The sequence below is a fragment of the Nymphaea colorata genome, chromosome 11 (assembly GCF_008831285.2).
Source record: "Nymphaea colorata isolate Beijing-Zhang1983 chromosome 11, ASM883128v2, whole genome shotgun sequence".
In the NCBI taxonomy this organism is placed as follows: domain Eukaryota; kingdom Viridiplantae; phylum Streptophyta; class Magnoliopsida; order Nymphaeales; family Nymphaeaceae; genus Nymphaea; species Nymphaea colorata.
Window position 1 is genome coordinate 16,666,922 of NC_045148.1, and position 25,651 is coordinate 16,692,572.

The 25,651-nt window shown below is 37.6% G+C and overlaps 3 protein-coding genes across 6 annotated transcripts in view; 1 reads left to right on the forward strand and 2 right to left on the reverse strand.

The window, feature by feature from the left end:
• The window catches only part of LOC116264072 (uncharacterized), a 30,766-nt gene extending 17,098 nt beyond the window's left edge, over window positions 1-13,668 (reverse strand). Inside the window, exons 1-10 of one of the 4 annotated variants that reach the window (XM_031644016.2) lie at window positions 13,260-13,668; window positions 12,347-12,562; window positions 11,868-11,898; window positions 11,567-11,745; window positions 10,906-11,065; window positions 8,051-8,114; window positions 4,972-5,141; window positions 3,196-3,359; window positions 1,525-1,716; window positions 1,344-1,433 (exon numbers count right to left, since the gene is read on the reverse strand). In XM_031644016.2, coding sequence (XP_031499876.1) covers window positions 1,344-1,433; window positions 1,525-1,716; window positions 3,196-3,359; window positions 4,972-5,141; window positions 8,051-8,114; window positions 10,906-11,065; window positions 11,567-11,745; window positions 11,868-11,898; window positions 12,347-12,562; window positions 13,260-13,454 — 1,461 coding nt within the window. In that variant the 5' untranslated portion in view covers window positions 13,455-13,668. Of the gene's footprint in view, window positions 1-1,343; window positions 1,434-1,524; window positions 1,717-3,195; window positions 3,360-4,971; window positions 5,142-8,050; window positions 8,148-10,905; window positions 11,066-11,566; window positions 11,746-11,867; window positions 11,899-12,346; window positions 12,589-13,259 lie in introns of all 4 variants that reach the window. The other 3 variants (XM_031644013.2, XM_031644015.2, XM_031644018.2) reach the window with 3 other exon arrangements.
• Window positions 13,669-17,649: 3,981 nt separating this feature from the next.
• On the reverse strand, window positions 17,650-18,084 carry LOC116263599 (stigma-specific STIG1-like protein 1). Its single transcript, XM_031643335.1, has one exon. The coding sequence runs from the start codon at window positions 18,082-18,084 to the stop codon at window positions 17,650-17,652; it is 435 nt and encodes a 144-aa protein (XP_031499195.1).
• Window positions 18,085-21,321: 3,237 nt separating this feature from the next.
• LOC116263791 (PLASTID TRANSCRIPTIONALLY ACTIVE protein 6, chloroplastic) lies at window positions 21,322-24,476 on the forward strand. The gene is made up of 6 exons (XM_031643569.2): window positions 21,322-22,016; window positions 22,420-22,488; window positions 22,921-23,025; window positions 23,145-23,264; window positions 23,888-23,977; window positions 24,060-24,476. The coding sequence occupies exons 1-6, from the start codon at window positions 21,435-21,437 to the stop codon at window positions 24,174-24,176; spliced, it is 1,083 nt and encodes a 360-aa protein (XP_031499429.1). The 5' UTR covers window positions 21,322-21,434; the 3' UTR covers window positions 24,177-24,476.
• Window positions 24,477-25,651: the final 1,175 nt, after the last annotated feature.

The window sequence follows — 25,651 nt, forward strand, 5'->3', positions numbered from 1 at the left end:
TTTTCCACAGAATTCAGGCTAGACATACTCTCACTTCCTCTAGTTGCCCTTGCTGCATGGACACCTTCAGATCGTATAATCTCTTGAACAACAGAGTTGTTTTTCCATCTGTTCCTTTTACATCAGCCAATTTTAATAATGTGTCAAATATGAATGCTTGAGCACCGCCACGGAAGGTCCCATCATTCATGCGGTTTCCAGCTTTTTGAACAGCTTCCAGGAGTTTTCTTTAAAAGACGATTGCCTTTGAGTTCTTCACAAGCTGCCTCTAAAGTAATAAAGGATGCTTTAATGTTGACATTTCCTCTCCAAAAGCACCCATAAAAAACAATGCATCAAGCCGCTTAAAGGCAAAAGGTATGTCCACCAATGCCTTACGACACTGTTCGGCAGGCCCTAGCTGTGATAGTTCCCCAGTATAGGCCCTAAGTTTAGACTCTTCTTCAGAAGTTGGTTCCATCTTCAATAAGGTTTGAATTAGCTCGACACTGAGTTAATTACCATGTAGTTCAATCGAAAGCGAGTTCAACTTCATTTTTGCGATGAACACTCTTTGTCATCTAAATTCAGGTACAAAGACCACCCTCCAGGCTCACACCTTGAGGACAAGGTGTTTTCTTTAAGGGGGAGTATTGTTAGATACCAGATATGGGATCCCGAGTCAGGTCCCTTGGACTGACCTATTAACCTGCATAAAAAGGGTTGGTGGACCAAAACAAGGTTTGTCGCAGACATTACTGATGTTCCTCTGGGAGGAGAAACCCTAATCTGGAGATTAGAGCTGAGTGTGTGCGTGGAGTTTTGGGTTTCCTCTTGTAAGAGCTCATCAACGTTAGCGGAGGCTAACAACATGCCTCCTCATTCTTACTATTTTAGCCAACCAACTAAAACCGACTCAAACTAACTAGTCTTTCTAGGGCTTTTACCAACTTGAGTTTGACTTCTGATTATGACAACTAAGGCCAATAGGCACAAGCAGATTCCAGCAAATACATGTTGAACCTAAACCGAGGACAATATTCAAATATATGAGCGTCAGAAATTACCAACACCAAAAGTGCTATATGAAGCAATATCATACCATTAAACTCTTGCCAACTATCCACTAGCAAAAAGGGCCTCACACACAGATAAGAACCAAAAAACTTACAATATATGTGATCAAACAGATGAAGTGCACCATGTATCTTACTGAAAGAATTATTTAAAGGTGAACTGCAAATTGTCCACATGATAACCAAATCCCAAAGCAAGAGTAAAACCTATACAACTGAAGGTTGGCCAAACATGCTGAAGAAAAGGATAAAGTGGAAAAAGTTACAAAATGGAAAAGGAATTTATACTTTAAACACTTTCTCCAGAATAAGATAGTGGCAATCTGAAGGATGGCTGCTTTCACAAAGTTTGGATCCAAGCAATCTGTAATTTAACCACTGATGTACTGTGATGAGTCACAGTTAGTTAAAATAAATTAGCACCAACAAGGAAGCAGGAAACATACAAGCACAACAGTTAATGCCTTACCTGATCTAGAGAAGTATCCTTGCAATCTTCAATAAGATCAGGTATGTCTAAAGCAACAAGAGGAAAAGCTTCTGAAGGGAGTTCTCTCAAAAAATAATAAAGCACCATTGAAACGCAAGGGTAGTTCGATGCCTTTGATATGCTCTTTGGTAACCCAAACTTCTCAGTGATAAGATGCAACTTCTGTTCAGACTAAAATAACAAAGCACACATGAATAATGTTGAATCTTTAGTGCCAATATTAGAAAAGCACCTGAACCGTATGCTACACCTTGGAGGTATACCCAAAGCCAAACCCAAACTTCTCAGTGATAAGATCTAACTTCTGTTCAGACTAAAAGAACAAGGTACAGATGAATAATATGAAACCTCTATACCAATATTAGAAAAGCACTCAAACAATATGCTACACCTAGGAGTTATTATATTCAAAACTGATATAAAGAACTGTTACAATCAGCAACAACCAATATCACAAAATATTTGCAACAAGTACAAAATATTGAGATAAAAAACAAGTAATAATGCCAAAAACAAGTTAAATGAACAAATGGAAAGTTACTGTGATTTTTTGAAAAAAAAACACCAAAATGATAAACTTTATAAAGAACTTGCGACAACATTGTATGATTTTTCAAAAGATGATTTTTACTGTACTTCAGTATTTTTTTCGGTTATTTTTCCATTTTAATAACTACTTTGAATTTTTATTAATATTTTTGGTAGAAACTCATATTTCATAAATTTCACTGTTATCTTTTATACATTTTTTTTCTTTCATTTTCCCAAGATTTTCCATGAGAAAGAACTTACTTTATGGTTGATGACAAAAACCCAAAAAGGTATTGGTGAATTTGCTAACAACTAATGTACAGATTGGCCAGTAATAATGCCAAAAACAAGTTAACTTATGTATAGCATAAAGAATGTGTCCAAATCACCGTGACGAGCATGGTCTTTTAAAAGAAAAAGGAAAATGAGAAAAAAGGGAAAATGCAATCATTTCAAGAACTGACAAAAATGAAACCAAAAATCCTCCTTTTCAGGAAAAAAAAACTTCAAAGGTACCTTAATGAGATTTCTTTTCAACATATTGTAAAATATTTTCAATTATAACCAATATTTTTGCAAGAAAAGTAGTAAAAACTAAATTTTCATAAGATTTTATTTCTTTATTTCTTAAAATTTTTTGAATTCCCAAAAACTTTCTAGAGAAAACAATCTTCCCAATTAATACCCAAAAAAGACCTTGATTTAGAAGCTCTACAAGAATACTTGTCATCATGGTCCAAATCTAGTAACATTGTTTTATAGTTGAAAAGAGTTTGCCGCAATATATTGGAATCAGTATGTGTATATGCATGTATGTGCACGGTTTTGCAGTTTTAGCACTTTAGGCGAATGAGATCCAATTCTTTAAGTACCATAGCAGATCAGGATTCACACCATTTGCATCCCTACCTGAAAATGGCAACTTCAATAACTTGACTTTCATTATGCTGGACAAGAAGAAGAACAACGGCTGCATTTTAAATTACATGCACATTTTCCCACATTAAAGTACAACAGGAATCTATCATTCAATGCAACCCCAATCTGAGATTGAGACTCATACTCAAAGCAACAAGCACCTAAAAAAATAATGAGCCAACCACCCCCATGCTGACTTACTTGTGATGCACTCCTAAACAAGCATTTCATCATCCATTCAATAGTAGGTTCCAAGAGGGCAACAACTAACTTCCTCTTTTCAGAAGAACCATAGAAACTTTCATTCCCAAGGGCAATTGGTCTCATGAGAGTGCAGAGATCATTAAGTGATGTAATGATAAACCCTGTCACCAAAAGTATCAACTCAATAACAAAATTCCAACTATACCAGCAACTAATAATCTACCACAGACACAGAGCAATTATTACAAGCAAAAAGACATAAATTATGTCCCTTGGAGCAAAAAAAGCAAAAGGTAATAACAATGGGATACAAGATATCTAGAATACAATCAGGCACAAGAATCATGTCATAAGCACACAGACGCCCTAGAAGAACTTGCTAAAAATTCTCAAGAATAATATTCATCATGTGAGCATGCACACATAGGTTCTAAAAATGTAAACAAATACAGGGAATATACATCCTTCCAATGTATCATTTTAATCTACCAAAAAACATTAAAATGACTGGCTACAACATACAAGACATTATTATGGTGATACATGACCAAATTTTTCTATATTCCATGTCAGGAAAGATTTTTACCAAGTTCTTTGGTGCAATGTTTTTACTTTTAATACACATAAAGTAGCCTAGATTGATTAGGTTCAAAACTTCAAAGTTAGATACATAACGGAATGGTAAAAAACTCTCAAGTTTAACTAATATTAAAAACCACAAAAAAAATCAAAAAAATAAAATTTAAGAAAAGATTAGAAAAAATGTTCCCCTTATGAAAAAATGAATTGCATAAACAAAACAAAACAACAAGTATATGTTACCTATAACATACACATTTCATTAGGAACTAAATGGGTATCCAATGAATAAGTGTTGTTCTATTGATCCTTGGATTCTTGAAGAAGCAACTTAATAGTCATAACACCACTATAGGTGGTGAGCAAGCGGTAAAAGGGAATGTGAAGGGCATCAAATTGGAGACCCTGGACCAAGTCCTAACACTAACATGCAATTGTCTGAGCTTTCCATAGCATTTGCCTCATAAAGTTTGGTGGTTGAGTCGCACCCCTAATTAGAAATTAGAAGAAGATGGTTACGAAACATGAAAATTTTTATTTTGGAGGATAGACATAAGCTCTTATACAAAAGCCATAAAATCTCGAATTTTGTTGCATGACATTAACCCTAAAATTAATTTTTTCTACTTTAGATGTGTAAGGATGCCTTTCATGACAAACTTGATATTCAGCCTATAACTTTAAGTTTGAAAAAAGAGCTTTCGTCATATTTTTATTTTTTCGAAGGTTAAAACTAGACACACCCAATACCATACCATGAAAAGTAAGATATAGGGGTGTATCATAACTTACACCTAATAGTACAGTTACAGCCCAAAACTAGTTTAAGGGGTGTAACGTGTCACTGATACTCACAAGGTGATACAGACAATTAGGAATTCACCTTCAAACCAACAAGGCTCAAAATTGGCCTAAACATCAATCATACATATAAAAATGTGAACCTCTAAACATATACCCAGTTCATTTAGTTGTCCACGATGTTTCTACAATTTGCCCTGAAAAGCAGATATTAGATTATTCAATTTTGACATTTACACATTACAAGTTTGTACGAGCAATAGGGAAAAAAGATTCTCTTCGCTGTCAAGCATAGAGAGATTCCCTTCCCAGAAAATGAGAGTATCAACAATTATGGAGTTGTTAATGATACTGAAAACAACATTAGAAAAAAATTACGAAAAAAATAAGCACCTGAATCAGATGGCAGTAATGCTTGTGCACAACGAACCATATATGTACGACAATATGCAGATGCCAATGGATCTGCAACTCCTCTTATCATCATAGTCAGTCGCTCTACATTACTGATGAGGTTACCCTCCAGAAAAAGCCGGCAATGTAAAATGGCAAGCTCTAGATATCTGAAGCAGGATTGGGGAAAAAAATTGTCAATATTCTAAATGTAGAAAGATTTTAAAAACCATTGGACAGAGTTTGGCATGAATTCTTCACATGAAAACCATTCATAATAAGATAAAAACATCAAAGGAACTGTGGTTACATTCTAATGAATGTATTCAACAAACACCAATGACAACAATCGCTTCACCTACTATCATTCTGAACAGTTATTCAAATCTTTACTTAAGGGGCCGTTTGATGCCCTGGAAATCCACTGTAGCAGTGGAAAAAAATTTCAAAATTTTAAAATTTTTCCTTCTCATCAAACTTAGATTTTTTTTACCGTTAAAAGTGGAAACGGCAAAATATTTCTGGAAAAATTTTTCCAGCCAGAGGGATGGAAAAATTTTTCAGGAAATATTTTTGTGACCGTTGGAGGAGGAAGGGAAGGAAGGAGGGAGGAGGAGCGCAGAGGAGGAAGGGAAGGAAGGAGGGAGGAGGAAGGAGGAGGAGGAAGGGAAGGAGGGAAGAGGAAGAAGGGAAAGAGGGAGGAGGAGGAGGAAGGGAAGGATGGAGGAGAAAGAAGGGGAGGAGGGCACGGTGAGGAGGGAAGGAGAAGAGGGGAAGAGGGCACAGCGAGGAGGGAAGGAGAAGAGGGAAAGAAGGGAGAGGGGAAGAGGGCACGAGAGGGAAGGGGAAGAGGGGAAGAAGGGGAAGAGGGGAAGAAGGGGAGGAGGGCATGCGAGGGAAGGGGAAGAAGGGGAATAGGGGAAGAGGGGAAGAAGGGGAAGAGGGAGAAGAGGGGAAGGAGAAGAGGGGAAGAAGGGGAAGAGGGGAAGAGGGGAAGAGGGGAAGAAGGGGAAGAGGGAGAAGAGGGGAAGAAGGGAAGGAGGGCACGCGAGGGGAAGGAGAAGAGGGGAAGAAGGGGAAGAGGGAGAAGAGGGGAAGAAGGGGAGGATGGCACGAGGAGGGAAGGAAAAGAGGGGAAGAAGGGAAGAAGGGAAAGAGGGAGAAGAGGGGAAGAGGGGAAGAAGGGAAAGAGGGAGAAGAGGGGAAGAGGGGAAGAAGGGGAGGAGGGCACGCGAGGGGAAGGAGAAGAGGGGAAGAAGGGGAAGAAGGGGAAGAGGGAGAAGAGGGGAAGAAGGGGAAGAAGGGGAAGAGGGAGAAGAGGGGAAGAAGGGGAGGAGGGCACGCCAGGGCACCTCCCCACGTCCCCCGCCACCGCCGATGGCACCGCCCCCACCGCCACCGATGGCACCGCCTGACGCCTCTTCCCCAAAATCCTCCCTCCTTCCTTTCCCTTCCCTTCTTCCTCCTCCTTCCCTTCCCTTCCCTTCCCTTCCCTTCTTCCTCCTCCTCCCTTCTCTTCCCTTCTTCCTCCTTCTTCCTCCTCCCTCCTTCCCTTCCCTTCCCTTCCCTTCTTCCTCCTCCTCCTCCTCCTCCTTCCCTTCCCTTCCCTTCCCTTCCCTTTCCTTCCCTTCTTCCATTTCTACCAAACGACGAAATTTCTTTCCGAAAAAATATTTCTTACTTAACAAATACAAGCTTGTTTTGGAAATATGGAAATTTTTTTCTTATTTCTCAATTCCAGAAATATATTTCTGGAAATTTTTTTCCGTTTCCATGGTTTCCAGCCATCAAACGGCCCCTAAAGAAGCACTCCAAGATTTAAATCACAGCCACCACTACAAGCTATGGTAACAACCAAACAAGTAGATTCTTGAAGGCATGAAAGAAAAACTTAAAAAATCTGTCTAACTCAGGATGCCAAATTTAGTTTTCAATGTATAGAGTCAAAACACTGTTTCTTGTTACATGAAGCACTTCTCTAATTCAATAGTCCTAACTCTCCACTGGCAGCCTCAAGAGGTCTGGGTGTGCCCCATCTCATTAAATATTAGCAAACATTTTACAAGACTTAAAACACCATAAGCAAGTTTTAATATGACAAAATTGCCTATGTAAGGACTAAATACATGGGTGACCCATATTCAATGAATGTAACACGTCTCTTTCCAGAAAGATATACAGCATATGTGCAGCCGATTGAAATTTTCCTGAATCAAGTCTACTCCAGACTGACACGTACTGTGCCACTGCCAAAAGGTGTTCAACAGCTTGTAGTTATGCACCACTGATGATCTCAAGAGCATTTTCCACTTTTAGATATTATTTTTGGTATGTGTTGCTGCAGAATCATCATTCCTAGGAGTACGCCTGTGAAAGATATGAATCTGATAAATCAGTTGGCTGTAAAATATGGCAGCAACATGTAATGGCATGTGCCACTTCAAAACCCTAAAAATTTGTAGCCAACCATAGGCTACATGTGCCACTGTCAATCCTGAGAACACTTTCTAAAAATGAATGTTCTTATTGGCATGTGCTGCTGCCAGGTCATCAATTATCCAAAATTTGAAAATATGACTGAGACCCAGTGCGTTACTGCCATGAGATGTGGCTACCTGGTCATATGTGCCACATGCTCCAGAAATGGCGTTCAATGATTTTGCGATCCTCAACACCTTTCATCCGAGCTGTCGGTGAATTGAAGGACTTACCTAGTCTTGAACTGAGCTCAAAAACATTGTTCAAATTTTAAGGACTTAAGATGCATCTGAGTCTGGCAAAATTTTGAGGATACATCTGAATTCTCAACCAGGCTATATCCGAGCTTCCCAGTATTCAAAAATGTGCCTAAACCTTATATAAACTTGGTCCATCCAAGTCCAAATGAATACAAAAGAATCAAAAAAAAAATTGTAGTGTTTACGGTGCCCCACTTTCTTCAAGGCCTTGCAGTTCCCTAGATTGGTGGATGGAGCACTTGTGGCACAATCATAAACTAATAAATGAGAAAAGATCAATTTTTTCAATAATAGGAAACAATGTGAAGAAACTACAAAATTCAAAGACAAAGTTTCCTTACATGCGAGGTAAGAGTTCCCGTACGCCACCAATTTTTGCAAACCAGTTGCGACAAGTGTCCCTAGCTTCAGTACGAACATGTACAGCATCAAACCTCTCTATGATACAAAAATGCAAGACATGCATTGAGTATTGATTGAAAAAGCCATACTAGAAAATGAAACAATCCAGTAAACCTTCTGTAGCCTAAAAGCTCAAGACATGGCTAATCTATTAAGAAACTAAAGGTAGCAAAACATGTAAATGTGATTATCAGAGTCCGTATTTTACTTCACTAACGAAAAATGCTATTAATATTGATAATAATTGCAATATTGCAAGTTGCAACTCGCATGAATGTCCTATTAAAATCTAATTGTAATACCAACTAATGGTAAAGTAAGTACCTTTTCCAACAGGAAAGGAAAAACAGGTTAAATAGGGACCAACGATACATGGATTAGAGATGAGCATTCAAAGAACAATAAAATTCTTCTGACATTGATAGCAGGATCAGTTACCTGGAAAAACTACTCAATTGTGAAAAAAAAAATATCACTGTTGTCTCATTGTTCCATAAATCATAGCTTGTTATCGTAAAGTAAACACAATCCATATAGGAAGAAGTGTCATAACAAGCAATAGTCTTCACTTAGTCTTTCTTAAATCAGTTCTCCCGGTACTCATAGATGTCAACTAACTTTATTTGACATGAAAAATATCAATGAAATATTATCAAGCATTTTAAGAACAACACAGAACAGTTGTGAATTTGCTTTCTCAATCAGGAAATAAATTGTGAACCAAGTGCTTCACAACCACCATCCTGAAATGATTCCAGTAAGCCTCAATTTATGAGAAATTTGTGAAAAAAAAGTGATTACATGGATTTCGTGAAATATTCAAGTTATCAACATGTAATTGGTTGTATGTTTGTACCCTTACTGACATCCACATTGCACAACTTATCACAAGATCACTAGAAGTTCCAACTTCATCATGACTAATCACATCTAGATTACAAACCACCACAGGACTGACAGTTCATGCAGCTGAGTTTTTATTTTGAAAGTAGAACCGAAACACTGGTACATAAGATTGTTGTTTCTTTGGTCAAACATCACATCTAAGGAACTGTCTGTCGGCAAGAAAAGATTTTGAAAGGTAAACAATTTCCAAAAAAAAAAAATATCAAGGTGAGAAGGGGGATGAAAAAGTTTTCCAGGCATTAAAACCTTCTCAGTGTTTGGATGGAATGAAAGATTTTCCTGTTTCTCTTTTTTTTTTCCCAAGTTTGTTGTTGAGGAATAGGATAAATAAACTGGATTAACAGTTTCTTTGCATCTTTCTTTCTTGGCAGGAATTAAGGACTGTAAACATCAGACTTTGTTTTATGCAGCAATTAGGAAAATATTTTGCTCTGCAGTATGAGTAGAAAAAGCAGATACACAATCATTTTTTTTATAAAGCTTGATATAATGCACAAAATAAAGTAAGAAATCAAAACTAATTTCAAGAAAAAACAGATCTAACAAAGTAAGTGATTCAATGAAACTCCAGAAGAGCTTGAGTAAAGTAAGGAAACCAGAACACGTGGCTACAACATTGAACAAGTAGAACACAGAAAAAAAAAAACGATATAAAAAGCAGATAAACTAACAATTAAATGACAGAGACAATAACAAGCAACAAAAACCTTAGCCCAAATGTTGATTTCAAGGACAGAAGCAAGAGTTTGAACTAGCAAGAAAAATGAGAAGAAAAGGCAAGGAGAAAGGACCCTAAGGCAAGACGGTTTGCAATCTGTGAACTCCCAAACATGTCGCAATGTCTTGTTTAACATCTTGGAGAACACTTGTTGATCACTCAAGCCAACATTATGGAGAAGAAGAAGATAAGAAGAGCAGACCCTGAGGAATCATATCTATATGGTGGAGGCCCCAGTTTATGTTATGGCATACTTAACCACATCGGTCTTGCTGAGGAGGTCAGTCCTCAGCATCTTGATGACTCTTTCCCCACTCCTCTCCCAATAAACATCACAGGTCTGTTGAATCTGGAGGGAGGAGCAATTGGCTTCTTCCTTCCCCTTTGAGACTCTATAAATCAAGAGGTGATGACTAGAGAGAGGGAGATATCAGAGACAGTATCTGGATAGACATTAGAGCCCAACGACATTCAAAGAACCAATTATTGCAACCTCCTTCTCTTTGTCCTCTTCCTAGTAGCAATTGCTTCGTCAGCAGTGGCAAGATACTCCTCAAATGCCTCAATCACATCATAGATGAGCTCCCAGTTGGGTGAGGCTGTCAGCAAAATTTGCAGAGATGCACAGAGATGCCAGAGAGAGAGAGAGGATACTGCAGGTCATATGTAAAGCCCGAACAGGCAAAACAAAATTCAAAAAAACAAGTCCATGGATCCGACTTATGTTTCCTCCAAAAACAGGAAACCTTGAAACCTTTCTCACAAAAAACTTCCCCGTGTTTTAGGTTTTCTCATTTTAACTGAAAATTAAAAGAACTTTACCTTCCGTTTGATGTATATGAAGGTCAGCCATATTTTCACAGGTTGCTGGAATTTGTGGAAAACTATAAGATTTCACTTTTCCCTATAATAACGACAATTAGCATTCCTAGAGGATGAAAACTAAGCTATATTTGATTTGCCCATATGAACTTTCCCTTCCCCTATAAGCATGACAAGAGACACATTAATATAATATAGAATGTAACCATGCAAGTATAAGTTTGTTTCATGTTCGCACATGTTTATGACATGGTAGGAGCAAACATACAAGGCCGAAAAACTTAAGTTTGTCTATCACCATAGAATATAATGCAATTGAATTTCATTAAATCACAAGCATCCACCAACCTGGTAAGCTGGCGAGAAAGTTTCCATCATCATCATATTCTGCTTTTCTTTTGATTCTTTCCCATACCAAATCGCCCAATGTATCCAACACATCTGTTACCAACATAAATAATGTTGGATAAAAAGAAAGCCCTGATGTGTCCATCAAAAGTTTACCAACCTGCTCCAGCAAGAAAGATTCAGGCATATAAGTCACTTTGCTGTGCAGCTTTAGGAAATAATGTCAGGGAACTAATCTAAGAAAAATGCTCAAGTAAACAAAATCTATAAAATCAACATCATTTGGATAATGAATAATAGTTTATACTTTATACTTCCATAAGTCCATTGCGCTCATGCATTCTTTCATCAACCATGACAACAAAGAAGACCAAAAATACATAATAAAGCTTTCTTTTTAAAGTTGAAACAGAATAATTCAGCAATCTATCAAAATGAGCGTGACTAAATTATTTGGAAAAGAAAAAGCATTACATGATAATCTACCATAAGTACAGCTCCAATTATGTGCATTGATCAATTTTGCATCTTATCAGCATAGCGACCAATATGATATCTGCTACAGTTTTGCTTCCTCAGAAGTATCTTTTCTTAGAAAATTTTGACAGGGAACTAGTCTGAAACGATTACTGGTGAGCACCAATGTGAAATATTTACTTGCCTTGATTGACAACTTTAGAGCAGTAACACGGTCATCAGCTTGCCAGGCTTTAGATATCTCATCTTTTAGCTCATTCAAGCGTGAAACATATTGTTGGTGTGTCACATATTCAAGCTCTTCTTCTGAAGCCTTCTGTGGATCTTCAATTTCCTCTAGATGCATGGTCCTCAATGACCTTCCTGATAGAGTAAATAAATTTCAAGAAATTTTTCTTGGGAAAAACAAAGGAAAGAAGAGGATATTATCCATAAATATCCTAAAAGGACCATAGAAGCTAGAAAAATAGATCATAGATATATACCTTTACTGATCCTTTGTATAACATCAGGCATCTGCAAGAGAAGATTATCATCAAAAAGTGAGATTAATTTGTGCTGACAAGAGGATATCCCAGTTCTAGTACCACCAAATTATCCTGCTGCTAATATTGTGGTTACATTGCCCTTGACATTGTACTATATAACAGCTGTTGTTCTTGTTGATGTTACTGTTGCTTGTTGGTATTCACTCAACAATGGTAGCAGTCGTTCTTATTTTCATTGTCAATGCACCAGCAAAGCAGAAAAAGTAGAAAAATCAACAGAAACACCAATAGTAACAAACCCCCAAAAAAGTTCACCACTACAAGAGGAAGAACTGAAATTGAACAATGTTTGCCACATTTATTGCATTTCTTTTTCCAAATAGAGTTTTAGGTATAGGACAAGAATTGGCAAATATGGTCTTAGAAGAGCACTCAGAAGCACATCTAAGGAGAAAATGCTAAGAAAGAAATCTTACCAATCTAATAGGAATCTTGCTGATAGAAGACTTCTGAAGAAGGCACCTCTTAAGTGTGATCCACTCCTTCTTCACCACCTTGACAGCTTCACTATACGTACTACCTTCTGATACATATTCAGCTACATTTTCATGTTTTGATGCGAAAGCATCTCGCAGAGGATGCCTTAACGGATCATCAAGAGCATTAGCCTTCTCAATTTCTTCCCTGTCAGACTAGTACATGCACCAAAAATTTCCAGCTAAAGCATGCAAATGGAATTAGGATACTTAAGAGTAAAATATTGTATGAATCAACAAAGAAATTTTCTTGAAGACAGGATAACCTAGATTAACTTTATGCAAATATGAAAAGACCAGTACTCATTGGCAAGGTATAAGGAAAAACAATTACAGGTTTCAAGATGAAGCTGCGTTCCTCATTGACAGGGTATAAATTTAGAATTTGTCACCTCTCACAAGAAATTTTTGCATGCGCATTCTGGTTTTCTGGATTTCCCATATTCACCGTAATAGTCAGTTTACTTCTTTATCTTAATCCTCATCGGTCCAGATGGTTCTTAGTTCATAATCTTTCATTGCGCCATTTTTCCTTATCATCACGACAAAGTGCGTTTATGAAACAGAAGAACCAACTATAAAGCTCATTCACCTTGAAATCAAACAAGAAAATCAGTTTTCTCGGACTCCACCGGTTGGATTCTTTCAACTCACAATCGAGTTACTAGACTCTTAGGTAATTATAAACACAGTCATTTTATTGAATGTTCCTTAACCACCGATAACAGAGATCTTTTGTTGTTGTTCATCGTCCTCACCCTCCGCCTAAAACAACCACAAGCTTCTATGCATGATACAAATGAATCACACACGAAGACACCAGAAAGAGCTATGGTGTGGGATTGGAGTGTACCTCATGAAGCGGTGACTGAGCGATCGGATGAGCGGCCGACGATGATTCTCCGATCTGACCAGGAGGAGGAGGAGGAGGAGGCGATGGCACCGGAGGAGGTGAGCAAGGGATAGGGAGAGGGTGATGAAGCGCGGGGAAACGAGGAAGCTGGCAGGACTCGGCTTCCGCCGCGTAGTCTCGAACCCTAAACCGCATTTTGAACGACTGGGTCGAAGATCCAGCCGACTGCCGAGGATTCGAAGCCTACTCTCACAGCCCTCACGCTCGGCCCCTCTCCTGCTCGCTGCCGAGACGATCACCTCCCTCTCTCACTCTCTCTCCGTCGCCGGCGCTCGACCTTGCGTGCACTTTCCCGGGACCCACCATTTCCCGGTAATCTGGCGGCCTTTCGAGAAGCTCCCCGCATTTAAATCAAGCCATCCCAGGTCAGGGAGAGGTTGCGAAGAATTCTCCATTTGAGTGTTTACTTTTTGTTATATTCGTGAAACGGGCCTGATAACTCTGCGCCTTTCCGTATAAAACCTCGCCTTTTGCAGACAACCCATTGGACACGGACTTGGCCCTTGGGCGGTTGCCTTCTTCAGTGTCGCTAACTCTAATTAAAACGCGCGCTAGAATTGAACTGCCAGTGAAATAGCGACGTTTACATGATTGCGCGGTACTTCTAACCGTCAGCAAAGGTCGAAAGTTTACTGGTAGAGACTTTTGTCAGTAAAAGTTGATGCATATTGGGATCGTCCATTCGTCTATAAAAGTTCCAATGACGCAGTTTATACCGACAGATGGTGCAAGTCCTCAATGATACCTATAGTGACGGTGTTCCCACTTTTGCCGACATTTTGTTCCCGCTAATAAATATTAAGTTTTTTATAGTGACTTTAAAATTGAACAAAGCTAACTTTAATGAGGTGTTTTCCTATTTTAATGTGGAAAGTGTTTTTTTTTTTCAATTGGATAGAGAATGGCAACATCACACCGATCGCCCAAGTGCTTTGCCTCTAATTATTAGAGTTAATTTATGCATTGGCAACTTATGAATCCAATTAAATGATTCAACTGGTAAAATGAGAGGGAGATGGATTTTTTTCTAGTAAATCGCTCATTATAGAGAAATCAAGTTCACATAAGGGTGTAAAAAATTGTGGCCGAAAAAAGTCGCCAAGTTTTGATGTTTATTTGTATAGAAAATATTTGTTTAACAACTTATGATCTATTTATTCATTACGTTTTTGCTTTCTTTTTTTTTCCAATTGTTTTGCATATTTTGTTAGCATATTTGCATGGTTGGATTCAAGGAAATACTGATAAATTACCACAGGTCAGCCGTCTCGGAAATCCTAACCACTCTATCTATCTCTTTATATGTAGGGTTGTGCACGAACCGAGTCGAGCTCTAGTTGGGTCAACTCAAGCTCGAGCTCGAGCTCGACTCGACTCAAAAAACTTGAGATCGATCTGGACTCGTTTAACTTTTTAACTATGTTATGTTAAGCATGTCTTTTTTTTTCTAACTCACTTAACTGGATTAACTCGTTTAACTATTTTCTCATTATAATTCAACACATTTATTATATAGTTGAGCCAAGTCGAGTTTAAACAAGCTAAAGTTTTTACAACGCAAACTCGACTCGTTTAATATTTCGAGCATATGTTTGAACTTGAGCTCGACTCCTTTATAAACGAGGCAAATAAACGAGTGAATTCAAGCGAAGCCCAAGGTGGCTCGACTCGTTATGCAGCCTTATTTATATGAACGTGTAAATGTGGCTAAAAAAAAAGTAAAAACCAACACAAAGACCTTCGGTTTCGGTGACGATCTTTAGTTTTTTAGCCATATGATAACATTTGATGATGCATGAGACCAAGCTCTTGTTGACACGATTTTGCCCAATAATATTGCTGAATTATAGAAGGAGAGGGTTAACGATGCCCCTTAAATGTTGAAACCAAACTATTTGATTCAATTAATAAATTAAAGTTCACATTTATTAGCAGATAAAAGCCGATATGTGAATTTAGTTTTTTATGTGAATCGATTTTTGTCTGCTTTGTCTTTAATCTATGTTATGCATATTATAAGCATGTGTACATTAATATGTCAATTATCTTTAAGTAAGCATCTTGCATGACTCATTTAGTTATTTTATCGGAATATAAAGAATTTTCATGGACTTAGATTCAGTTTATTATTCGTAGCCACCATTTACTATGCATCAAGAGGTTCTTGAGAGATTCAGAACAAAAACAAACGCCCCTAACTTTTTGTAAATTCGATTTCTTATCTTTGGGCTCATTGAAAGATTGGGGGCCTTCCCCACTAACAGGCTTGCAATTAGAAACGCCATGACTTTTTTATATCCTTCTCTTATCAAAAATGCTTCGTCAGTGAAATATTTACTGCATGTATAATATAATTTGACTAACATATATTTCAGAAGGTTAACAACCCATCATTTAAAATAAGGTAGAAAGTTCTGGGGAACTTAAGCTGTGTCAAAATTGGAGTGAGGTATATATGGTGCACCCATCAATTAGAATAAATTAGCACCCACAGGAATCAAATGGACGTATGCCCGATCAGCTATATTACGCCCTTGAAGCATTTAGTGACATTTTGAAAACTAATTTAGTGCATATATAATATAATTTGACTAACATACTTCTGGTGAGCAAAAGGTTAACAACCCATCATTTCAAAACAAGGTCGAAGGTTCCCGGGATCTTAAGATGTGTCAAAACCGGAGTGAGGTATATATGGTGCACCCATCAATTAAAAGGGATTAGCACCCACGAGAATCAAATGGACGTGTCACCTTCTATGTGGCCGCCTGCCCGATTAACTATATTACACCCTTGAAGCATTTAGTGACATTTTGAAAACTAAATAATCAAATAAAAATTACAAGTCCGGAGAGCATAAGCTGCAGGAAGAACCGACTTTGAACAAAGAAAATTAAGGAAATGTCATGTTTCTTGCAACACTGGTGTTACGAATAGAATGACACAAAAAAAAAGAGTAACAAACTTGGTGTTATGAGTACCAAGGAAACTTGTTTGATACCAAAAGTTGATTTCTTACAATGATTTCAACATAGTCCAAACAGGCCATTAATTAATACTGGACGCATAAGCTATTATAAGTCAGTCCGTGATGTTGAAATGTTTGTCAGTGTCTTTCTCTTTTGCAAATTAAGAAATGCAGAAATCAACATCTATGAGTATGAATTGAATGAATCAGCGTAAATAAAACATACTTTTAGAAACTCAAAACTTGGCAGAAGAACGTGATTAGGATGTGAATCACCTTTGGTTTTGAATGATCAGGCTCACTGAATATCGAAATCGACTATACAGGTCTGCATGTGCACTAGTGTTGTTAGAAGTGCCAATTTCAGAAAAGTCTACATTATGTTGTGGTGCAGCATAACACGTACATGGAAACGAGGAAGTCAAGCCTCGGGGCCCCATATAGTTTCCATAGAATCGAAAATGCAACATTGTTATTCAGTAAGCGTCCATGCTCTTTGGGGTGGAAGTCCGTCGTGCTTCCATCTCCATCTCTCTCTCTCTCTCTCTCTCTCTCTCTCTCTCTCTCTCTCTCTCTCTCTCTATATATATATATATATATATATATATATATATATATATATATATAAAAGTTGAAATCAACTAACTGCCAGTGTTGTCAAATGACAATAGTACACAACTGCAATGGTTTATTGTGTTAGCAACAGTTTATGGTGTTTTTAGTAATGCAATTTAAACATTTAGCTATACAGCAGTTGGCTGACTCTCTCTCTCTCTCTCTCTCTATATATATATATATATATATATATAAAGCAGTATCTACCAGACCCTTATATACCAGATTGAATGGGAATCATATCGGCCATTGATTTTAAAGAGTTTAGACGATAAAAATTAAGTTGAAAAAAAATAGATTAAGCTGCATTCTCAAGAGAAAGAATATCCTTAAAAATATATGGTGTTTTTTGTTCCATGTCTCTTAAATATGCAGCTTGGTTTCTATTCTTTTAGCTTAATTTCAACCATCAATCTCCTTAAGATCGTGGCTCATACAATTCCCTTCCAATCTAGTATACAACGTCCAGTAAAATGGGAGCTCAAGATGACCCTCACCTGCTTCTTTGGATTCAAAGTTTCAATTGAAAAAGAAAAACTCAGTGGAAACTTGTAAAGGAAAAATAATAATCCATGACAAACACGGAAACAGCAGAACTAAACAAGAAACCAAACTTACACAAACACGATGCGTCCGATAATGACCACACAGGCAGACGGATATTTCACGAACCGTCGTCAATTTTTTCACGATGAAAAGTATAACAGTGTCACATGCATTCGATCTTTCATGATCAAAAGCATAGTATCAAACGTAGCCACACATGCCGTAAATGCAGTATGATCCCCGTCGGCACTTCTTACCACATTTGCCGCAGTTGCCTTTGTCAAACGCGAGATTAACACACTTCCCCTTGCAGCAGGACTCCGTGAACTTGCACCTCCCCCCACAGTTCCCACAATTGAGTCGATCCGTCTTCACATCGACACACTTCTTACTGCAACAATTTGGCCCGCCGCTACCCCTGATGTAGCACGCCCTTGGATTCTTGTCGCACGTCGGTGACTTGTAACGGGCGAGCAGACGGCGAAGGCCGGCCGACGGCAGGTCGCCGGAGGGAGAATCGTCGCCATCGACGTCCTCTTGATGCAGATCGTCCGTCAACCTTGATGGTGTGACGACCACGGCCATGAGAATGACGATGATGGTAACCATCAACAGTGACTTTGATAACAGGGCCATGATATATAATGGTGGTGGTGATGGTGAGCAGCAGTTTGCAGTGGTGGTGATAATGGTGATCATAAAACGAAGAAGAAAAATGAGGAGACAAGGGAATGAGCTGGTGATGATTGTATGAAGAACTTAAAAGTTTTCATACTTGGGCAGTTGACGAGGAGATGTGCTAGCTTTCAAAGGAGCTACTGGCGTTGATCTACGTGCAATTTAAATAACTATTGCAAGAGATCACTTTCTAAAGTCAAGGCTTGTGTGTATTATTGGTCAACCAATCCCCATAGCCATCATTTTCATCTTTGATAGAGTTATAGATAAAATAAAATCTTGTGGTATCTTCATCCATCTTTAGAGTCTATATATATATATAAGAAGCGCCATACATGAAATTAAACATGGTATTAGTTGGGCCTTCCCCAAACATGCTTGCCCAGCTCGATCCACTTCGATCTAAGATCGATACTATTTGAGATTCATTGCTTTAATATCAGACCTTTCCTCCCTCTAATCTCAGATCTTTTTATTTTAATACTAAAATGTGAAATAAGGACTTCAAATATAAATGGATATTAGGTCTGACCTAAAATCCATGGTTTGATGAACCGTGAAATTTATTGTTGATCTTTTTCCACATCAATAAAAGCATGCTGCATCAAATTTATGGGTCTCAAATCTGAAATGCACAAACACCCCCTTAAGCAGTGGCGGAGCCAGAGCAGTCCAACCTCTGGATCTGAGTAAGGTCAAACTAAATTTAAATCTAAAAATACATAGAGTGATTAAAAAATAATTTTTTTTCCAATTTAAATTTTTTTTTTTCATTTTGCCAGGGTGGGGCCATGGCCTAGGCGGCCCCCCCCCCCTCCCTCCGCCCCTGCCCTTAAGGCAGATCAACAAAGAATGTTTCACTGATATGTTCCTTTGTCCTACTCCCCATATGATCCTAACCCAGCCAAACAACAGCCTTATATATATATATATATATATAATGGAAAGAGAAAGGGGGAGGAAGAGGACAAGAAAGGATCTACTTGGCCTCTACAATGGCGCTGTTAATCCTAAATTAACACTCTTTAATACCATCAGGATAGCACCTTCTACGAATTGAACTGGTTAATACAAGCCATCCAACCAACTGGTTGTGCTGCCCTTTCATTTGATGTGAGAGAGAGAAAGGAAAAAATTAATGTATAGTTGCCATTGGTCATCTGATTACATTTTCAGCATTTTTCAAAAGTCTAACTGCATAAACAAATGATCAAGAAGAAAACTTGTCCCCAATGGCATCTAGCTTCTTCCATTGCCAAAATCCATTATGACATATATGTGTGTGTGATAGAGAGGAAGTTAATTGAAAACTTATAGATATTCAGCTGCCCGAGCTTGGACATAAATTGTATTTTGTTAATAAAGTGGGAGCCTATCGCCCCGCGTATTCCTATTGGACGTGCATATATAAAGAAATATGAAATATTTATAAAGAATGAAACAATAAAATTTAATCTTTGACCGGATCTTTGTAAGTAGTAAAGTTAAAGATATTAATCATAGAATCCGCGCAAATATTTTTTATTTGCACATCAATTTTTTTTCATGTATTTTAATCTTATTGCTGTTGACATTTCGTATCATATATATTCACATGCAGATACATGCTGGGTCTTACATGACACACCTTGGCAAAAAATTAATCTCACGCCCAAAAGTCAATGAGTTTATAATTATAGTTTACTCTCAATAATACTTACTCTGGTCAAACAACAATCGTTGTTCAGTCAGCAAGAATTTAATTTGATATTAAGTTAGGATTACTTCTTAGCACCCACATAAGACTCAACTAATCTTCTTTTATGCTATTGGTGATTGATAACTTGCCGATTGAATAAATAAACGAGTAGGCTAGTTAAAAAAATCACCTTGAAATATATATATATATATATATATATATATATATATATATATATATATATATATATATATATATATATATATATATATATAGAGAGAGAGAGAGAGAGAGAGAGAGAGAGAAAGAGAGAGAGAGAGAGAGAATTCTTCTTTAACATTGGCCGGCCATGATTGAACAAAGCTCATAATGGCCGTAGGATTCAGCCCTTATATATATATATATATATATATATATATATATATATATATATATATATATATATATATATATATATATATATATATATATATATAATATATGTAATTGGTATGTACTGGACACCAATAACTAGATAGATAATGAATAATTTTAATCCTTGATTTTTTTAAATTGATAGTTAGTAGAAAAATAATGATAAAAATTCCTTAATCATTAACCTGAAAAATGTCAAGGTTGAATTTGTTTTTTATCTGCCATTTAAGTGTCTACCACCTACTAATCTCTCTCTCCTTCTCTCTCTCTCTCTCTCTCTCTCTATACATATATATATATATATGTATAAAATGTACTGTGCCATGTTGATTCGATCACCAATACAGCATATCAGCTGTTTTGCATAATTATGTACCGGTCTGTAACGTTCTATTTCTTTTTTTTTTCAATGCAAAATCTTCAATTATTTAAAAATGATTAAAATAAAAATAAGAAAATGTCGGCCAAGGGATCAATACGATATGCATCAGCTCAGCTAAGAAGCTTTCTTATGCATTGCATCGACGAGCATGAAAAAGTACCAATTATAAATCAACGGTTCTCTTCCATTGATATAGAGAGTGCGACAAAACTGGGTCGTTGATAACCAAAATTTTATACAAAAAATTTTGATTAACCATTGATAGGCTAACACAAACACGGCGGATTTTCTTTTTTTTTTTTCTTATAAAAGATTTTAGATGTTTAAATCTTACAACAGGTTTCTTGAGGGATACGCTAGTATCAACCTTCATCAAGTTATTTCATGTTTTTATTCTAAAGGTTAATTACTAACTGTTTTGACATATTTAATAAAGCAAATATAATTAACTTATTTTTGAATAAAAAATATATATAAACAATCGAGCGCTTAACTCGTTTGCAAACACAACATTTTCAATTTTGGAATCAAAATTTCCTACTTACAAAAACACAGATCAAACTAAAAATGTAATTTTCATTAAAATAAATTTTTACTTTTTAAAATTTTAATTATAAAATCAAAATTAAGGGATCCTTCATTTCATGCCCACCACATTCTTTCCAATATTGATCTAGGAAAGCAGTTTTAGAATTCTGGCACGATATTTTCAGTTTAATTTTATTCCGGGGATTTGTTTCCCGGAAAATGATCTGAAAGGCTTCCCGGGTCTTAGAGTCTCACTTCCCACCGGACTCCCTTTCTGTCGACTGCGTCGGGCAAAAGAAGAAGAAGATGGGAGTTGCCGCGACGCCTTATCCCCTTCGTCCACCTCTCTCCGTTATACTGCCAGCTTCCTCCATTTTCTCCCCCTCCTCATCCTTATCTGTAAAACCCTTCCAAAACCCTAAACCCAGTTCTCTCGCTTCCTCTTCTTCTTGTTCCTTCTATCTTCTTGGTGCCCGCTCCTTCATATCATCTATTCGCTCCTCCGCCACCATCCGGCCGTGTTCCGCCAGGGCCCGTAAGGATTGGAGAGTAAGGGCCGAGGGCGACGATGATGACGCGCCGAACCCCGACGACTACGGCTACGAGGAGGATGAGGTCGACGAGGTTGATAACAAGAAGGATTACGACGTCGACTACGACGTGATCTCGTCTTCTAGCGCCGTCGCCATTGCGGCCGCTCCATCGAGTGCCGACGACATCGAAATGGTGGAGAGCGCAAGCTTCATCTCGACGCAGGGTTGGGACCCGGAGATGGTCGTGGATTACAAGATTAACGAGGAAGAATTCCATAAGATTAGCCTCCTGGACTGCGACTTCTTCATCAGGAAGCCGCCCGATCCCGATAACGACGTGTACGACTTCAGGGAGGTAACTGGGAGTTGGAATTTTGCCACTTTAGTGTTAGTTTTCTGTTTCTTTTAATGGTGTTTTTGCTATTACTGAGGGGTCTGGATGCGAATTGCTCGCAAACGAAGCGAGACTGAACAATCGGACTTCCTTTGCGTGTTTCATCGTCTGGTGAATTCGTGATTATTTACTTGATTCCTGTCATTGTCTCCTTCAGGAATTAGTGAAAATGTTCTCGATTATCATTACTTTGATGCTTTTTTTTTAGTAAATACGGGGGTGAAAACGTTCCGAGGGGAACATTTAATGATGTTGTCTATCCGGTTTCATCTACTTGGCTTCACTAGTTTTCCATCATTTTCTTCTCTAGGAACTCTGTTTTGGGTTTGGCTAATATGTTCTGTTGTATGTTTGATTGAGGCAGATGTATGTTACTCCACCGGACACTGATATCTATTCAATCCCAAAGGTTTTGGCGCCCATGCCGCAGAAGGTGAGACCAAGGCTTCCGTGTGTTTTATCTTAAGCAGTTGAACTGCCTTCCTCTTCCAGCTTTACAGCTGTGGAAGTTCTTCCTATTTGAATGCTTTCTGCATCTTTGCTGGTTTATCAAATTTCGCTTTTAGATATATCCAGTCATTTTATCGAACTTGTTTTCTGATCGAGATTTCAGAACTACTCATTGATGACTCTTACAACTATTTAGCGCTGGTATGGTTGTACGAATTCCTCTTTGCTGATTTCAGGGACGTAATTCCTGCTCATGAGAGCGCGTCCAAGATCTTCTAGGCTTTTAGCTTTTATGTTTTATGTATTTAGGTTTTGTATTTTATGTAATTAATCCTTATTAATTTTATCTTGGTTATCTACTCCATGAAAAGTGAGCTTACATAATCATTCCTTGCTTTTGCTTTTCTTATGCCAGTATATTCGTTGTGCAAAAAGTGAGTACGCATACTATCATGTAACTGAACCGCCCATAGATGCCCCACGGGATCCACTTTACAAGACCAACAGAGAGATAATGAAGGTACTCACCAATCTCACACTGTAGTCAGGGGCTCTCCTTATCACTTTTCAGTCCTTGTTGAGCTTATCTTATTCACTTAATAGTTTCAGCAAGCTGATTTTCGCCTCTGTTGTAAATAGGTGTTCTTGACCAAGCATTACCGGAACCGGAGATCTAGCGATTGGGAGTTTGTGTTAGATTTTGAAGAAATTTATGTTATTGATTCAAAGACCAAATCTATAACTCGGGCAAAAGTTTTGGTAATTTACCACGAGGCACTCTTCATGCATTAGCTACTGGTGATGAATTTGTTCGAGGCGCATGTCATTTATTTTATGATATGTTGACATCATGGTGTGTCTTGTATCGTTTGAAAAACATCAGTAAGGACTTGAAAATACTAAGATGCTTGTAATATGCTTCAGATATAGCTTTCATAGTTACTCAATATATTCTACTTATTAGGGGAGCGAAATCCTTTTACGTTTTGGAGTTGTTGGGCTTGTAAAAAACACCACAGGAAAACAAGTTGCTTTGAGCAAAACCTGGCTTTAGTAGATTTGCTGTGCTACTATGGCTAGGCTGACTTTTATGTATAAATCTGAAATCCTATTGAATGCTTCTCCCCGTCCTGCTGCGTCGAAGTGATTTTTTCACACTACAGTTGCAGTGACATTCTTAGAATTTGTAATGTTACTGATATCTTGACTTGTCGAATGTATTTCTTTTATGGTGACATAGTTATTTTCAATTTTTATCATATTGTGGTAGTTGCATCTTCCTTGTGTTGGTTGCTGGTAGTGAGATTTTGCCAGATTATGGAACGAGCCATCTTCTTAACCAATTTGTCCCTTTTCCCTGTTAAACCATCTTTTCTGAACAGGTAACTGCTCCTGGGGGAGGAAACAGGGACCGGAGGGATGATCTACTGGTCATTCGTGATAATGGAGCATCTTTTAAGATAATTCATCAGGTACCTCTCTGGTCTTTGTTTCTTTCCACTTTTCTTCCTCTGACATGAGCCCGTTCTAATGTGACCTTCCATTTCTCTGCAGAGCCAGAGGGATGACCCAACCACCGTCATAGAAAGAGAAGAATGGAAGCGAACAAGGCAAGATATGGAGAAATATCTGCGAAAATTCCGTGATTTTGAAGTTTCAAATTGGTTCTAGCTTCTGACTACTTACGAAAGTAAGCTGCATTGTATTTCTCTAATGTGGAAGGCTGCCTTGGTACCAAGTGTCGACCCATAAGATGCCACGTTCTGAGCAGTGAATACCACAGGCATTGAAAAGTGAAGTTGCAAGCCTTTAATTGCACTCCCCATGGGCTACCGCTTCTTCTTGTATTGTATCTGATTGAAATGATATAAGGAAGCAGATGTACGAGTGCAATCCACTGATGTTTTTTAATCCTGATTTTGCATCTGGAAAACTGTTAGTATTCTTTGAAATGTACATTTTCCTATGACAGTCCCTGGCCATTATCTTCTCAGTCCAAGTTTTGGTGATAACAATATGTACGCACTTTTCTTGCTGGAAATGTGGCTTTAGGTTGAATTTGCTCTCCACTTCTTGGTAGCCTGTTTCTTAGTATCAGCAGGATGATTAGCTCCGATATGATTTTACTCTAGACTGGCCTGGGATGTCATTTTTTAATTCTGGACTTCAGTTCTAAAAGGTTTCATAGGTTGCAGAGAGCAACCTGTGCTTATAACATAGTTCTTGTTGCTCTCCAATTTGAATGCCTTAAAACAACTTGCCTGGCTAAGGTATGCAGAATCGTTATAGAGAAGAGGGTAGTCTGTGGTGTAAACTCTAATGGATACATTGGACACGTAAGAGGAGCAATTTATTCACATTAAACTTGTTCCATGAGGACCCAACTACTCCAATAAGTGAAAAGGACCCTAGAATTTTCCTATTAGTCTGGTACATCAAACAACTCAAAAAAGGATGACCTAAATTTATCAGTCGCAACCTCGCAAGTGGTTTAAAAAATAAGGTTTTAGGAATTGGTCTCTGAATTATGAGCCACGTTAAAAAATAGTTCTTATTTTTGCATTGTTATGAAAATGCCAAGGTGGTTATAACAGTTATTAAGGTTATACAGAATTGCTTGGCCTCCTTAGTTGCGACTTATATGTGGAAGTTTACAAGACACACTATATGAAGGTGGTCTTCATGGTAAATAAACCTAAATATAGTATGCATTTTTTTCTATCTAAAAGCCATACTATACAAGAATTTTAAATGAACAATAAGCTGTTTTGGACTCATAAAATATGAACTAAAACAGCGAAAAGACCACGATCATGTGTTCATTTTGGTAGGTTTGGAACCATAAGGTCTTCAAAGAAGCTCATTTTTTACCAAAAAAAAAAAGTTCTGTGACTAAATATTTTAGTTTGAGTTTCCCTTATTAGTTGCCTTCAAGATAGCTCTTGGTTCTTGTCTTCTATTTTTGCATATCCCACTATATAGATGAACCTTATTTGTCAAGAACACAATCATTTATGTGTATATACATCACATTATAATGAGAATTTTTGAAAATTTGCTCCTAATATGAGAAGGCAGTCACATATTTGAATTTGTTGGCAACTGCTCAACAAGAATAATCCCAATTAATTTAAGATAAATCATTT

Excerpts from the sequence above, each read along its gene's own strand:
- LOC116263599 (XM_031643335.1), bottom strand. The coding sequence starts at position 18,084 with ATGGCCCTGTTATCAAAGTCACTGTTGATGGTTACCATCATCGTCATT.
- LOC116263791 (XM_031643569.2), top strand. The coding sequence starts at position 21,435 with ATGGGAGTTGCCGCGACGCCTTATCCCCTTCGTCCACCTCTCTCCGTT. Across the intron at positions 22,489-22,920 it reads TGGCGCCCATGCCGCAGAAG|TATATTCGTTGTGCAAAAAG; the intron begins GTGAGACCAAGG and ends TTCTTATGCCAG. Across the intron at positions 23,265-23,887 it reads TAACTCGGGCAAAAGTTTTG|GTAACTGCTCCTGGGGGAGG; the intron begins GTAATTTACCAC and ends TTTTCTGAACAG.